Source organism: Ornithodoros turicata, chromosome 3 (assembly GCF_037126465.1).
Source record: "Ornithodoros turicata isolate Travis chromosome 3, ASM3712646v1, whole genome shotgun sequence".
Lineage (NCBI taxonomy): Eukaryota > Metazoa > Arthropoda > Arachnida > Ixodida > Argasidae > Ornithodoros > Ornithodoros turicata.
Genome location: NC_088203.1, coordinates 85,523,536 through 85,536,084, shown reverse-complemented (window position 1 = coordinate 85,536,084; position 12,549 = coordinate 85,523,536). Strand labels below are relative to the sequence as shown.

At 45.2% G+C, this 12,549-nt stretch overlaps 1 protein-coding gene across 3 annotated transcripts; it reads right to left on the bottom strand.

Annotated features, from left to right (window-relative positions):
- Positions 1-5,195: 5,195 nt before the first annotated feature.
- On the bottom strand, positions 5,196-9,339 carry LOC135388732 (activated RNA polymerase II transcriptional coactivator p15-like). 3 transcript variants are annotated; one of them, XM_064618485.1, is made up of 6 exons: positions 9,231-9,337; positions 9,046-9,102; positions 8,828-8,894; positions 8,641-8,727; positions 8,449-8,557; positions 5,196-5,581 (listed from the first exon to the last, which is right to left on the bottom strand). In XM_064618485.1, exons 3-6 carry the CDS (start codon positions 8,885-8,887, stop codon positions 5,502-5,504), a joined length of 336 nt encoding a protein of 111 aa, XP_064474555.1. In that variant the 5' UTR covers positions 8,888-8,894; positions 9,046-9,102; positions 9,231-9,337; the 3' UTR covers positions 5,196-5,501. The 3 variants fall into 3 exon arrangements, with proteins under 3 accessions (XP_064474555.1, XP_064474556.1, XP_064474554.1); XM_064618486.1 differs by having other exon boundaries at positions 9,046-9,148; positions 9,231-9,317; XM_064618484.1 differs by lacking the exon at positions 9,046-9,102 and having other exon boundaries at positions 9,231-9,339.
- Positions 9,340-12,549: the final 3,210 nt, after the last annotated feature.

Genomic DNA, 12,549 nt, shown 5'->3' with positions numbered 1-12,549 from the left:
AAGACTTCGTCCTTGCGCTTTGCCGAAGAAATGTAAAAAAAAAACAAAAAAAAACCGGTTATTTCGATCCATTCGAAACTGCACATTGCAGCAAAGGGGGTGATATGCGCGTAATTTGCTCAAGGGAGAGTATCTTGCCGACTACTGGAGTTCGGACCCGGGATCCCGAAATCCTGTTTTCCCGTCGCGAAGTCGCGGGATTTCGGGATAATAAAGTGCGGCTTTCCTCAGAACGAATGGTTGATGATAGGTGCGAAAAGGAAAGATCGGTTAGCGAAATTTGTCTTCAGGCGTCCCTTCCGCACGACCTACTCTATACTAGAGACCTGGACAGCTGGCGATCCCCTATGGGAGAGACGGGTCACGGGTTAGTTACGTTACTAACCGCTGCAAGCGCCACATAGCATTATTGGGGAGAGGGAATCACCCTTGCCACCGCCTTTAGTCTGCTACTGCTACGCAGGGATACACACGCTGTTGCTGAGCACGCGCTATTATCTCTGTACTGCTTCGTCGTTGTCAACACAGCCTACCATACATCGCCGCGGTTTCGACAAGTCACGTGGTAACGAATAGTGCGAGCTAGCGCCAAATCCCATAGCCAAGCGGCGATTGCCAGAACTACTACCCCGGTGCTGGGAGCATTGCGCATGTCCAGGTCTCTAGTATAGTAGTAGGTCGAGCCCTTCCGCGAGAGATAACCGTTGAAATCCGAATCCGAACCAACTGCGTCGTCCGCGACACATGAAAAACAGGTTAGCAGTTCACCCAACCCATAGCCAAATAGACACATCAAGTAGAAAAAAAAAAGAAAAAAAAAACTAATAAGAAATTACGAAGACTCTGTGAGGCTACACAGCACATTGCAGATCTCTCTGCTCTTTGTTCTTTTGATCCTTATTCAATACGTTGATTTGAAAGCGAAAAGAAAAAATTGAGACACCGTTGCCAGAAAACTAGACACGGCTGCTCCAGAGCGAAACACACTGTATGGTCACTACATTGGAGGACCAAAAAGAGAGCATAGGGCAACAACGCCCCAATAGGTAGGAAAGAATGGCGTGGATGCGAAAGTGGTTCCAGTAGTATACGGCCTCGTGGAAACAGTTGAACAAAAATCCCGATCCCGTCCCGTGACCATACATTAAGAAGTCCTGAAATTCCGGGATTGTAAAAACGGACAGGGATTCCGAACCCCGACTATATACGACACGTAAAAATATAATTGCCTCGCGACGTAAAGCCACGATTTATTATTAGTACAGTATACTAGTATTACGAGACAAATATTTTTTACTCGATACTCAATACAATGCGCACGTGATGTGATGATGAATGCGTGACGTGATGATGAATTCCCCTCTATATGGTGTACTCTACAAAATGCACCATTTCAAAGGGCATGCTCTACACGAAGCACCATTTAAGGAAGTGTGTTGCAGTTGGAGCACACTCTTAAAAACGAACTTCACCGCATAGCACGCTCTTAGCCAACCATAATCTCGAATGCTATCGCTATCTGCCCTGATTTGTTGAAACCTGGAGGCGCACGCCTTTTTTGTGACACTTATGCTGTTCATAATTGTCACAAAAAAGGCGTACGCCTCCCGTTATCATTCGAGATGATAGTTGGTTAGGAGCGTGCTATGCGGTGAAGTTCATTTCTAAGAGTGCACTGTTTAAGATAGCTGTTTTACAAAGAGCATTTTTTTTTTTTTTTTTCAAAACTGTCATTACACCTCTCAGTTGAACCTGCGAAGTAGAAAGGGACGTTTATTTACAGAGACACGCTGAAAGGTGTAGAAACATTCCTTTCCGACAAAGAGATACACATATAACTATACACAGTGGCGTCAGTAGGGGGGTGCGGTTCGCACCGGGTGACGCGACGGAAGGAGGTGACTCGTCGCACCAGTACTTCTCTTCCTGTGCGGCGACATGAGGAGCCCTCTGCGAGCTTTTTTATATTCTTCTTTTTGTTGTGCCTGCAGCAGGGTTTAGGAATGCGATCACCCATTCCACTCCAATTCCACTCCGAGGAATGAAGATTTGTGATAATTCCATTCCTTTCAATTCTTCGGAATGAAAACGTATGGGCAATTCCCACTCCTGGAATGGCTTGGCAAACCCCATTCCATTCATTTAATTCCACCAATAAAAGAATTAGGATCGGTAACCATACTAGCTAGCCCAGCAGTGCTATAGAGGATATTGACATTACCCAGCAGGGAAAAAGCATAAAGACAAGGTTATTTCGCCCTCCTCCTCTTCATTGGCATCATCATTACAGGAGTTTTCCACTAAAGTAACTAGTGAAAGCGATGTGGGGTTGCGGGACTCACACTAGTGAGGCCAAAATCTCAATTTTATTTTTTCTTAAAACCAAACCAAACCATCGCCCTTGACCGTGTGGCACCCAGACCATTACATTCCAATTCCATTCCGCCTGCGAAAAAATGCCTAATCCCATTCTCAGGACAGTTTCTGCCATTCCGGGCTCAGATAAATCTGGAATGATTCCGGAATCATTCCAACCCCGGAGTGGCAACTCCGCAACCCTGGCCTGCACTGTAATATTATGCAGCGCGTACCGTCTAGTGTGAAAAGCAATCCATTATGGGGGGCGGGGGGGATGACGCGTACCCTAGTGACGCCACTGTAACTACATATAGATTAGTCTGCGTATAAGATTATCGGGAGCTTTCTTGAAATGTCGAGGGCAAGAAACGCTACATACATGATGATGATGACATGTGCACTTTCTTCCAGGTAGCCTGCAATCCCCCACCCAGACGCCACACCATGAAGTTGCTGTCATGCGCACTGCTAGTCGTCAATGCGTTCCTGATGCTGGCCCTTGGGACTCGTGCTAACCCTAACGTCGCTGGAGTGGCACAGAGACCGCGCGTCAACGGAGCCAATGCAGCTATTGGACGGTGGTTCAGAAACGTCATACCTGGAGCAGACAACGTGGTCAGAGCGAACGACCTCGACGCGGACATTGTAGACCCCGGCCTACTTGTTCCCAGCTACGCCAAAAGGCGGGAGGACGACTACGGGCACATGCGATTCGGTCGTTCGGACGATTACGGCCACATGCGTTTCGGGCGGAAGTAGGATGACCTGCTTCCGAACTGAGATCTTCCGCAGACTTTCTCGGAGACCCGTCTGCTGCCAAAGGTTTCCGAGAGAAAATAATAATAATAATAATGGGGGTGGTGTGACAGAACTGGGACGAAGCGTCGGGAAATAAACATATTTTGAACCACTGCGAGGCTCTGGAAGACATCTTGTCTGCGCTTCTCTTTGAAGGGGACAGTCTCGAATCGCCAACTGATTTCAAGATTAGACTTGCACTCGGCTGCCAGGTATGCATGTAAACGGGATGGGCAGTCCGATGTTATTTTTAATCCGTGTTAGCACCGCGACGCCACTGTGGCCGTGAGCAGCGCCGTGTGCTGTGGCGTGGGGTTACGAAGGGGAAAGAGGATTTCACCCGCGATTCCTCCTCCCAAATGTACGATTTCGGAGGGGGGAGGTTGAACCATGGTGGTGGTGATGGTGAAAGGGCTCGCCGTTGTCGACCTCACAGGGGTGGGCAATGTCACGAGGCATGTTGCAGCATTATTGCTTTCTCTTTGGGTTCCGTCAGTTCCTACAGACTGCAACATGCACGGAGACGCGTCAACATGGAAATGGCGCTCTTCGTGCCCTAGTAACTCCGGCGGGGGGGGGGGGGAACTGTCTTCCCTGGTCCCACCTGAAGGCGCGCCAAAAAGAAAACGAAAATCAAAAATACAAGGGGGGCGTAAAATCCCACTGGTCCTCTCGGAGGTGACAAGTAGACGGCGGCCCTCGGAGCCCAGAAACCCATCGAAAAGATTTTCTGTTTCCTGCGAATTACGAAAGGATGTTACTAGACGTGACAACTAACACATACAAAATTATCTGTACGCATTATTTGTCTTGGAATAAAACGTCCCCCGAACATCCACGCGCGCGTTCCCGCTCGACTCGCTCTGCAGGCCGAAACGAGGAGGAGGAGGATTGTGATGTCATCATGGTTAAAAGGGAGACCGCCCTCCAATCGGAGCTGGCGCTTTTCTGGCCTTTTTTTTTTTTTTTCTAGTCCCAGTTCTCTGTGTGTAGCAGGCGACGCTTCTCCAAACAAGCAAACCAGTTAGCGGGTTGGACTGCGATCAGCTATGACGTCAAAGCGCCTCTGGCGGCTGTTTGCGTGCATTGCCACCGTTGCGCGCGGTCACGATTTTCTAAATCGAATTTCGCGATATGTATGCACCTGTCGAGCGAACCACTTCGCATGGTGCGTTTTAGCAGCCAGGTTAACGGCTTGGTTTAAAAGAATGGTCGTGACTGAAGCGCTTTCTGTGCTCCGTTAAAGTTGAGTAGTATAGTGACAGAAGAGCTTTTACAATCATATATCCTTACCAGCGCTCACTGCTAGCCTCTTTAATGCAAGACAAAGCATTGAATTTGGACAGTAAAAGAGGTGCCCCAGAGGACAATAAAACAAAAAGCGTGGCAGGAAAGCAGCGGCGTAGCCAGAAAAATATTTCGGGAGAGGACTTATGGGAACTTTACATGGAAGAGAGGGATTTCATCTCTTTCCCTCTCCCAAATGCACAAAGAAAGGTACCATTTCGGGCGGGAATTTACGCCAGTGCAGGAAAGGAGAAAGTGCCTCTCAGGTTCTAACTAACCATTATTCTGACACTACAATTTCACATGTTTGCAAAATACCGTTGATATATAAGATGTTATTTTCAGCATTTTTAAATCAGGTTATTAGCTGTTCTCTTGTCTTCACAGGGAACGCAGAGATCACGAGAAAGCAGTGTCACCTTGTGTCCCTTCAACATCGTGAAACTCGACTCATTGCAGTTTAGAATGCTCCTACTTTCCTCTCGTCACAAAAGAATAACGGCCGCTCAACGTTGCAGACTCGCAAAATTTACTGCCTTTATAGTTTACAGTAATTAGTTTCTACACCCCTGCATTCAGATTTACTTTCACTTATGGTCTGTTCACTTTGAGACAGTCTGGTATCTACAGTCCAACTGTTGTGAAACATCTGCGCACCGAGTCTTCAGCATACTTTCTCCCAAACAAAGCAATTCTACCCTGAGCGAAACAAAAATAAAGTGCCTTATAATTCAGAAGCATTCTCACCTGTATCAACGCTCAGTCGATCAATTTTATTTAACAGAGTTTTATTTCATTATCATAAAACAGTACGTATGTCACACCAGCAAAAGTAAGGGGAAGCAGTACACGTTTGTGTGCAAACTCCACTTCCAACAAAAATAGTCTACCTGACATGTACTAGCCATCTAGAATGTTTCGGTTAGGTATCACATTAAGATCGCTGTTGAATCTTCTCAATTCGAAGTAACACGTACATTTTAAACAAACAGCAGAATGAGACTGACAAAGAAGAGAGGAGGCAAGAGACAATGAAGAGGAGGCTGATGATGTGACAGTTAAAATTTTCTAATAGCTTCATCTATCTCCTCAATACGACCTTTGAGAGCATTCCACTGGTCCAGTTGTAAGCATATCCCTGCAAGAATATAAGAAACACACAACCAAGTTAGATTCAACTATTTGAGATACAGAATTACATCAACATAAAAGAAAGAGACTAAACACAAGAGAATGACACTCCAAATCTGGCAATGGAACACAGATGCCCCTGGGGGTGGTCAGCAGGAGGCAACAAGGAGCAAATCCAGAAAGTACCTGACTAGCACCGCCATGATTTTAGTAGCTTCAAAAGGAACGTAAGAGTCACCTTTCACATAATTAATATTTAATCCAGGTGGAGATGCAGTCGCTCCAAAACTCTGCAAGCTTGCAACCACTATATCATTCACAACGCCAGAAAAATGTTTGCATAGCCGCTCCTTAATACGCCCCCTGGCTTGGCAAACGTAGCAAAAACCCCAACCAAGAAAGAAAGTGTACGCAAATGACTTTTGCGATTGTCTAAGGGCTGTTGACCAATTTTGAGATTACAGTTGTACTTGACTGCAAGTTATGTGGAGGTACCAAACAGGGATGCCAGATTTGGCTACTTTGCAGCAAATTGGCTACTTTCTGGCTGTCATGGCACCAAAATTTGGGAAAAGGCGACTTGGCTACTTTCTGGCTCCCTTTGAGGGTACGTCTTTGCTTTACATTTGAGACTCCTGTGCACCTAAATCTGGATATTTTTCAGTATGCACCACATATTGTCGAAGTACGCACGCATGTACGCACAGCGTGTTTGTTCTTGTTTCCCTTGACGATTGGCCTTCTCTCATGTCTACGATCTCCTTTGAACTGTCTTGTTTGTCTGCTGGTGTTTTAACAGCACAGCCGCTATAGGGTACTTCCTTCAATATATGATGCACACAAGTGGCTACCGAATTCGCTGCACACAAGGAAAATTGGCTACTTTTGGCTACTTTCTCACGGCACGCTGGCAACTTTTCTGGATTTCGACCTGGTAGCCTGATACAAATCCAAAATGTCTAGGGTTGTGCAGATTTTTTAATATCATTGTTCAAATATCGAAGTGAATACAATTCAACCTCGTTAATCTGACATCCCCGCTTTATGACCGTTTTGCTGGGCAAATATGCCCTCCCCATGCAAATGCTCGTCATTAATACGACAATAACCACAATTTTTTGCACAATAGGGGACTGAATATAGTCCAATTGCCGGGAGTAGACATCTTTACTAGTTTCAACCGCACCGGCTTTCAACAAACATAACAAAATACAGTTAACGTTTCGGGTCCCATTCGGGACCCATCATCAGAATGACGCTGTCCTGGTCGTCACCGGGTATTTACGTAGAAGGGGAGCGTAGCATTCTGGGAGGGGGCCTGGTTGTCGATTGATAGCTTCTTTTGTTTTCTTTATGTGCCATGACTCCAGCTGTCTCCTCACCCCCCATTTGTTCTTTTTCGCCAGAATGCATGGGTTGTCCAGGTCTAACAAGTGTCCTGTTTTGCGCGCGTGTTCACACAGTTCTGTTGGGTTTGTTGCTGATTTCTCGATATCTTTCTTGTGTTCTTTCATTCTTGTTCGTGTCTTCGTTCCTGTTTCTCCGATGTACACGGCAGGGCAATCTTGACAAGATACCTTGTATACAACGCCTCGTTCTTCTTCCGGTGGTGTTCTGTCCTTGGGGTGGCTTAGTACGTTCCTCAGTGTTGTCGTGGGCTTAAATGCAGTTTTAATGTTCACCTGGGAGAGCACCCGTCTAGCACGGGAGCACGGGTGCTCTCCCAGGTGAACATTAAAACTGCATTTAACATGTGCCGCCTTGAACCAACAGTTAGTTCTGACCACGGAGTAAGAAGACTAGGAGATGACACTGCCCATAGAAGCAAGCGCCGACGGACAAGCGACAGTATCGCATGACCGCATGCTTCGCAAATTCTGTGTCGTCGTGCAACAGATGGCACTGTCGACTTGGGCGCGAAGCGCGCGCTCCTCGTAGAGAGTGAAGTTTCATCTCCTTTTCTTCTTACTCCGTGGTTCTGACACAAATAACTGTGCACGGCATCCGATCCGAATAAGTAATTTTCTGCGTCCTTAGCACTTTTGCATTCTTCATCATGCTCAATAAATGCAGATTCTTGGCCAATTTGTTCAGGTTCGGTTAACTCTTTCTTTTTTTTTTTTGCCGTCCGTAAAAGCAAGAATTAATGAGGTTTTGCTGTAGTGTGTATTTTAACTCAAATGTAAGCGAGTAAAGACAGATTTGCTGGCGCTCCATCCCCACTGAGTTTCAATCAATGATGTCACAAACATGTCTGTCGACATTCAAACTCTGATCCAGGAAATCAGAAAAACTTTGCTGAGATGCAACTTCATTGTGCATGCACGTCTATCTCCTCCTTGGATGTTGAAGAACATGTTTCTTGACAGAAAAAGCCGCAGTGCATTGGTCTTTTGTTTCGATCATGAGACTGTATATCTGTACAAGTTTATACATTCAAGGAACTGCCTATGAAAATGTGTGAGCTTGTTCAGTTTGCATCTCTGCTTCTGGATTTTTCCATTTCTGTATCCAGCACTTATGCTGTTTATGCGCTTTGGGTTTTGAAGACTTCCTCCATTAAACGATAATCCAGACACAAAGCGGCCATCCACACTGCAAGCCGTGAAACTGAGGTTAGGAATTACATACAGAAGACCCAGGGAAAAGACTGTGATGGTGTTGCCGCTGGCAGCTTTCGACTGGTATTACACATAGAAACAGCTTTAGATAAAAGAAGAAGAAAAATGCTCGTGTTATCACAAGTTCTCGATATTTATACGGAAAGAGGCTAACTCTCCAAATCTGTAAGGAATGTAGGAACTGCAAGAGGCGTGAAAACAGTTGAGACTTTCGTCCCTGGTCACCCTGTGCATCTTAAAACCAGAAAATTACCCTTTCTTCCTGGCTTTAGGTCAGCGTTGTTGTCCTCGTAGAACTCCCTAATATCCACCATAACTTTCCCCTTGAATTGTCGCACAGTGACAAAGCGCTTCTTGCCAATCTAAGGCGAGAAAATTACGAAATTGATTAACTTCAGCTGTGAATAGATCCATGCACTGTCTACAAAAACATTACGATACTTACAGAGAATGTATTGTCCTCATCTCCATCACCTGCACTTGCTTTACTGGCTGTCTCTTTGGTCTTGGGTTTTTTTGAAGCGGGAGTTCTCTGGGTGGGAACAGAAAACGCTAGTTAAAGAACTACGAAAAGAAAGTGGGGCTGCACATGTCTGTGGCAATGCTGAGGCTAACTAAGCGAAAAAACTTACATCATCCGGCCCAGAGTCAGAGTCACTATCGGCGGGTCTTGCTTTTTTCTTCGAAGACATAGCCGAACTGAACACGGAAACAAAAACAACGCCGACATGAATATATGGGCACTATCACAAAGACTGTTGGGGACAATCGTGTGTCCTAAAGGGTAGTAATCGAATCCCTACGATTGCGCTTCAATCCCAGATAAATGCTATAAATGAAAGAGCCGTACCTCTCGCGTGAATGTAAAAGCCGGAACACTATGTTTTGGCGGGCAATGGCCGTCTGTCTGCAGTGAACACGTACGTACGTAGCCTTTTACATGTCTGGCGACTCTTTTTCGCGTGTTGGAAACGTAAGGCAGGATTTATACCATGCTCAAAGTTAAAATTTATGTTACAGAAGAACTGTACTTACTTCTGTGTGCGGTGAAATGGACTTCCGGGTGAATCGGAACAGATCACAGGATTCAGGAAAGGAATGATAGCGGTGACGATTGCAATGCCCGTAGCAAATCAAGAATAAAGGAAGACTGCCAGCGCAGCTGTGCGCTAAAACAGCTGAGGAGTTTTGCTCGAAGCGAAAGATACGAAGATACGAAGCGAAATATAGACAACAACTTTATTACGGGATGATGATTGGGGAGCTTCATCGCCGGGGGCGATACTCTTCCCATTAAAGACCTCTCCCCCGAGAAACGTCATCATGACGTTGGTAGACACACTGAAACCGAAACAAATTGGAGGGGGAGGGCTGGGTTCCACGAATGGGCACTTGTTCGCTGCCTCCTATTTAAAGTAAAGTAGGACCGAAGGTCGCTTCCCTTTCAGGGACCATCGTAATCCCCTCAAGACCGTGGCTTTCCGGCGCGACCTTGTTTGCTCCTAGCTTTGAGCGTAGTTCAATTCTACCATTCTACCAAATTGGTGGCGCTGTCGAACACTATGACGTCATTAGTTTACAAACTGGGTGAGGTCTATTGCTGGTGGTGATGCGGGGAATGAAATAATGCCCCTTCACAGTATGGATTGAAGCGAAAGATACTTGCTAAAGTTATAAATGTAACTTGAATTTCTATAGCTCGATAAAAATCCAGCGCAGTGTCGTGTCTGGTCCTTTTTGTATGTTCCCCGGCACTGGGTGGTTTTAAAACTTTTTATTAAGCCAAGGTCATTGTAGGGTTCAACAAACTATATTATTCTTCAGTATAGATATCAGAATGTCCTCCTCCCGCGTCTTTTAAATGTCTCAGTTCACAACACTGCAGAGTTCCACAGGCAGAGAAACCATTGCGAATCACGGTACAGCACAGAATGTCTGAAATGGCCCTTGCTCCCTTTCTCCCATGTAGTTTCCAGATGCAGGTCTGGTATTTTTCTGATGAGAGGGGGTTCGGCTCATACACTAGCAAGTTGCATATTCTGCCAAAGACCAACTGAAGGACAGGGCAAAAAAATCTGAGGTAGGATCAGGGCATCTGAACCCTAATACATCCCCTAGTCCTGTGTACAGCGTTTTCTGTTATGGCCGCTACAAATAACAGGGAGGTTTAGAACCAAGAACAATCTGCTCCAAATTTCAATTGGAGCAAATTTTTTTCATATTTGGGGAACCGGAGAAACACAAATGGTGTTACATGCAGAATATCCGTGTTGTCATGGTGGCAACTCATTACATGAAATATGCTACACAACAAATGCATGTGAGAACACATTTTTTTGTTTTTTTTAGTGGTATCCTATCCAGATTGCATCTTACTTGTCTTCTACCCCAACTGCAGCAACTGTTCGAAGAGGGCTAAATATCTTTCAGTGGCAAAGGGCACTACTAATTTCCTGTGCACAAACATCAAATCAAACTTGCAATGATGAATCATTCAAGAACCCTGCAATTACTAAATAGATTTTCCATTCATATGTTTACCTTACCAAATTCCCATTATCCTAGTAAACAACTTTTTACAAGCGTTCATGTACAGTACTCTACAGTCGGCCCGCGTTTATCCGGATCCCGCGTTATCCAGACAAAAAAGCATGGGGACGGATTTCTCCCCATGTATTTCTCCCTCGTTTATCCAGACTTCAGCTTCCGGACTCTGACGGGAATTCCAGGGAACAGAAGTGACTAATACCCAACGATCGGCTTCAGTTATCCGGTCATTGTTCAGGAACGACACTTTGCCCACACCTAGTCAAGCGAGGTCGGGAACCCTTGTCGTGGCCTCCTTTTTACTGACACAACGAGGGTGTTGCTAGGAAGAATTTTCTCCCATTCAGACTTTGCACGTTACACAAAAGTAATCCCATGGTCATTTCAGACTGAGGAGGTCCGCAACCTGGACCCCTGCGTTGCAATCACAGATGACGATTTCGTCAGTGCCGTCGCTTCCGATAGTGTTCAAGAAGAATCTGATTATGAAAACGGGGATGCACCAGCTGCGACGGTAGAAAATGCGCGGGCGGCGCCGAGACCAGCGCTAGTATCTTTTGAGCAACAGAACAATATTTTGCGAGTTAATGCCATTAGCAAAAGTTTGCAAGAACTGAATGCGTGTATTAGAATGAAACGGACGCAATGGATAGTTTTCTGTGTAATGGTCAATAAAGATGTCCTGCTAGGATCACTCTGGGTTTTCGTGTTTCACTTATACAGTTCCCCCGCTATCCGGTCATTTTCACAGGAAACGGAGCCGTCCGGATAAACGCGGGTCGACTGTATAAAATTGTGTCCTTGTGTGAAATGGGAGTACTATCATAAAATGTATTTCTAGTCTTGAGGATGCCATGTGGTGCCCAACCTACCAACGTGTCTGGCAACATTGCTCCCCAAAGGTCAGTCTTCCACCTTCCACCACAGCTGTTGGCAGGCCTTTTAACAGTCTGTGAAAAGCAGATACGCTTGTGGGTTGCTCGGAAAGAGACAGCAACTCTCAATGACGTCACCCACTCTTCAAAAATCTGAATCTATGTACTTTTGAGACTTCTTTAAAAAATTCTTGGAAACACAATGTTCACCAACAGAGTTTATATTTTTCATATTGGAGTTTTGAGTTTGATTTATAATACAAAATAAAACACATTTTTTGAGCCTATAGTGGCACTTTAAACCAGGGAAAGGTAACAGAACACTTTTTTTTTTCTTTTTCAAAAATTTATTATGTGTCCCAGCTAACTGCAAACATACCTTTAAAGATTATATGTAGCGCTTTTCAGAGATGAAATCAATTGCAATATAGCATATGCTGAGGGGCACTCCTTAGGAGGGCACCAGCAAGCTCCTAAGGTAATGTCTTAGTTAACATTCAACAACAAACTTTTTAATTATAAAAGCTACGAAGTTGTCCCAATAATAACATCCTGTCCATTTCGTTCCCTGATATCATAGCCGTTTTCAGAACAAAAACCTGTTTGACTGGTCGTCCACAAAAAATTCATGAAGGAAAACTTTTTTTTTTCAATGCGCATCTTCAGAGGCGCGTCTTCCCTTCACCCTCAGTGTGGGAGGGTGAAGGAGCCTCGTGCGTCCTATAAAAAGATTAAAAGGAAACAGAAAATGAGCCCAAGACTATGGCAGCTCTGATAGCGTCACCCGATACATTTGTTTTGTTTTTGCAAGTTAAAGCTAATCTCCGACGCATGAGGCGCACTGTGCTCCTTCACTCTCTCACATTGGGGGTGAAGGGAAGACGCGTCTCTGAAGATGCGCAATGAACAAAATAAAGAAAGAAGTGGTTTTC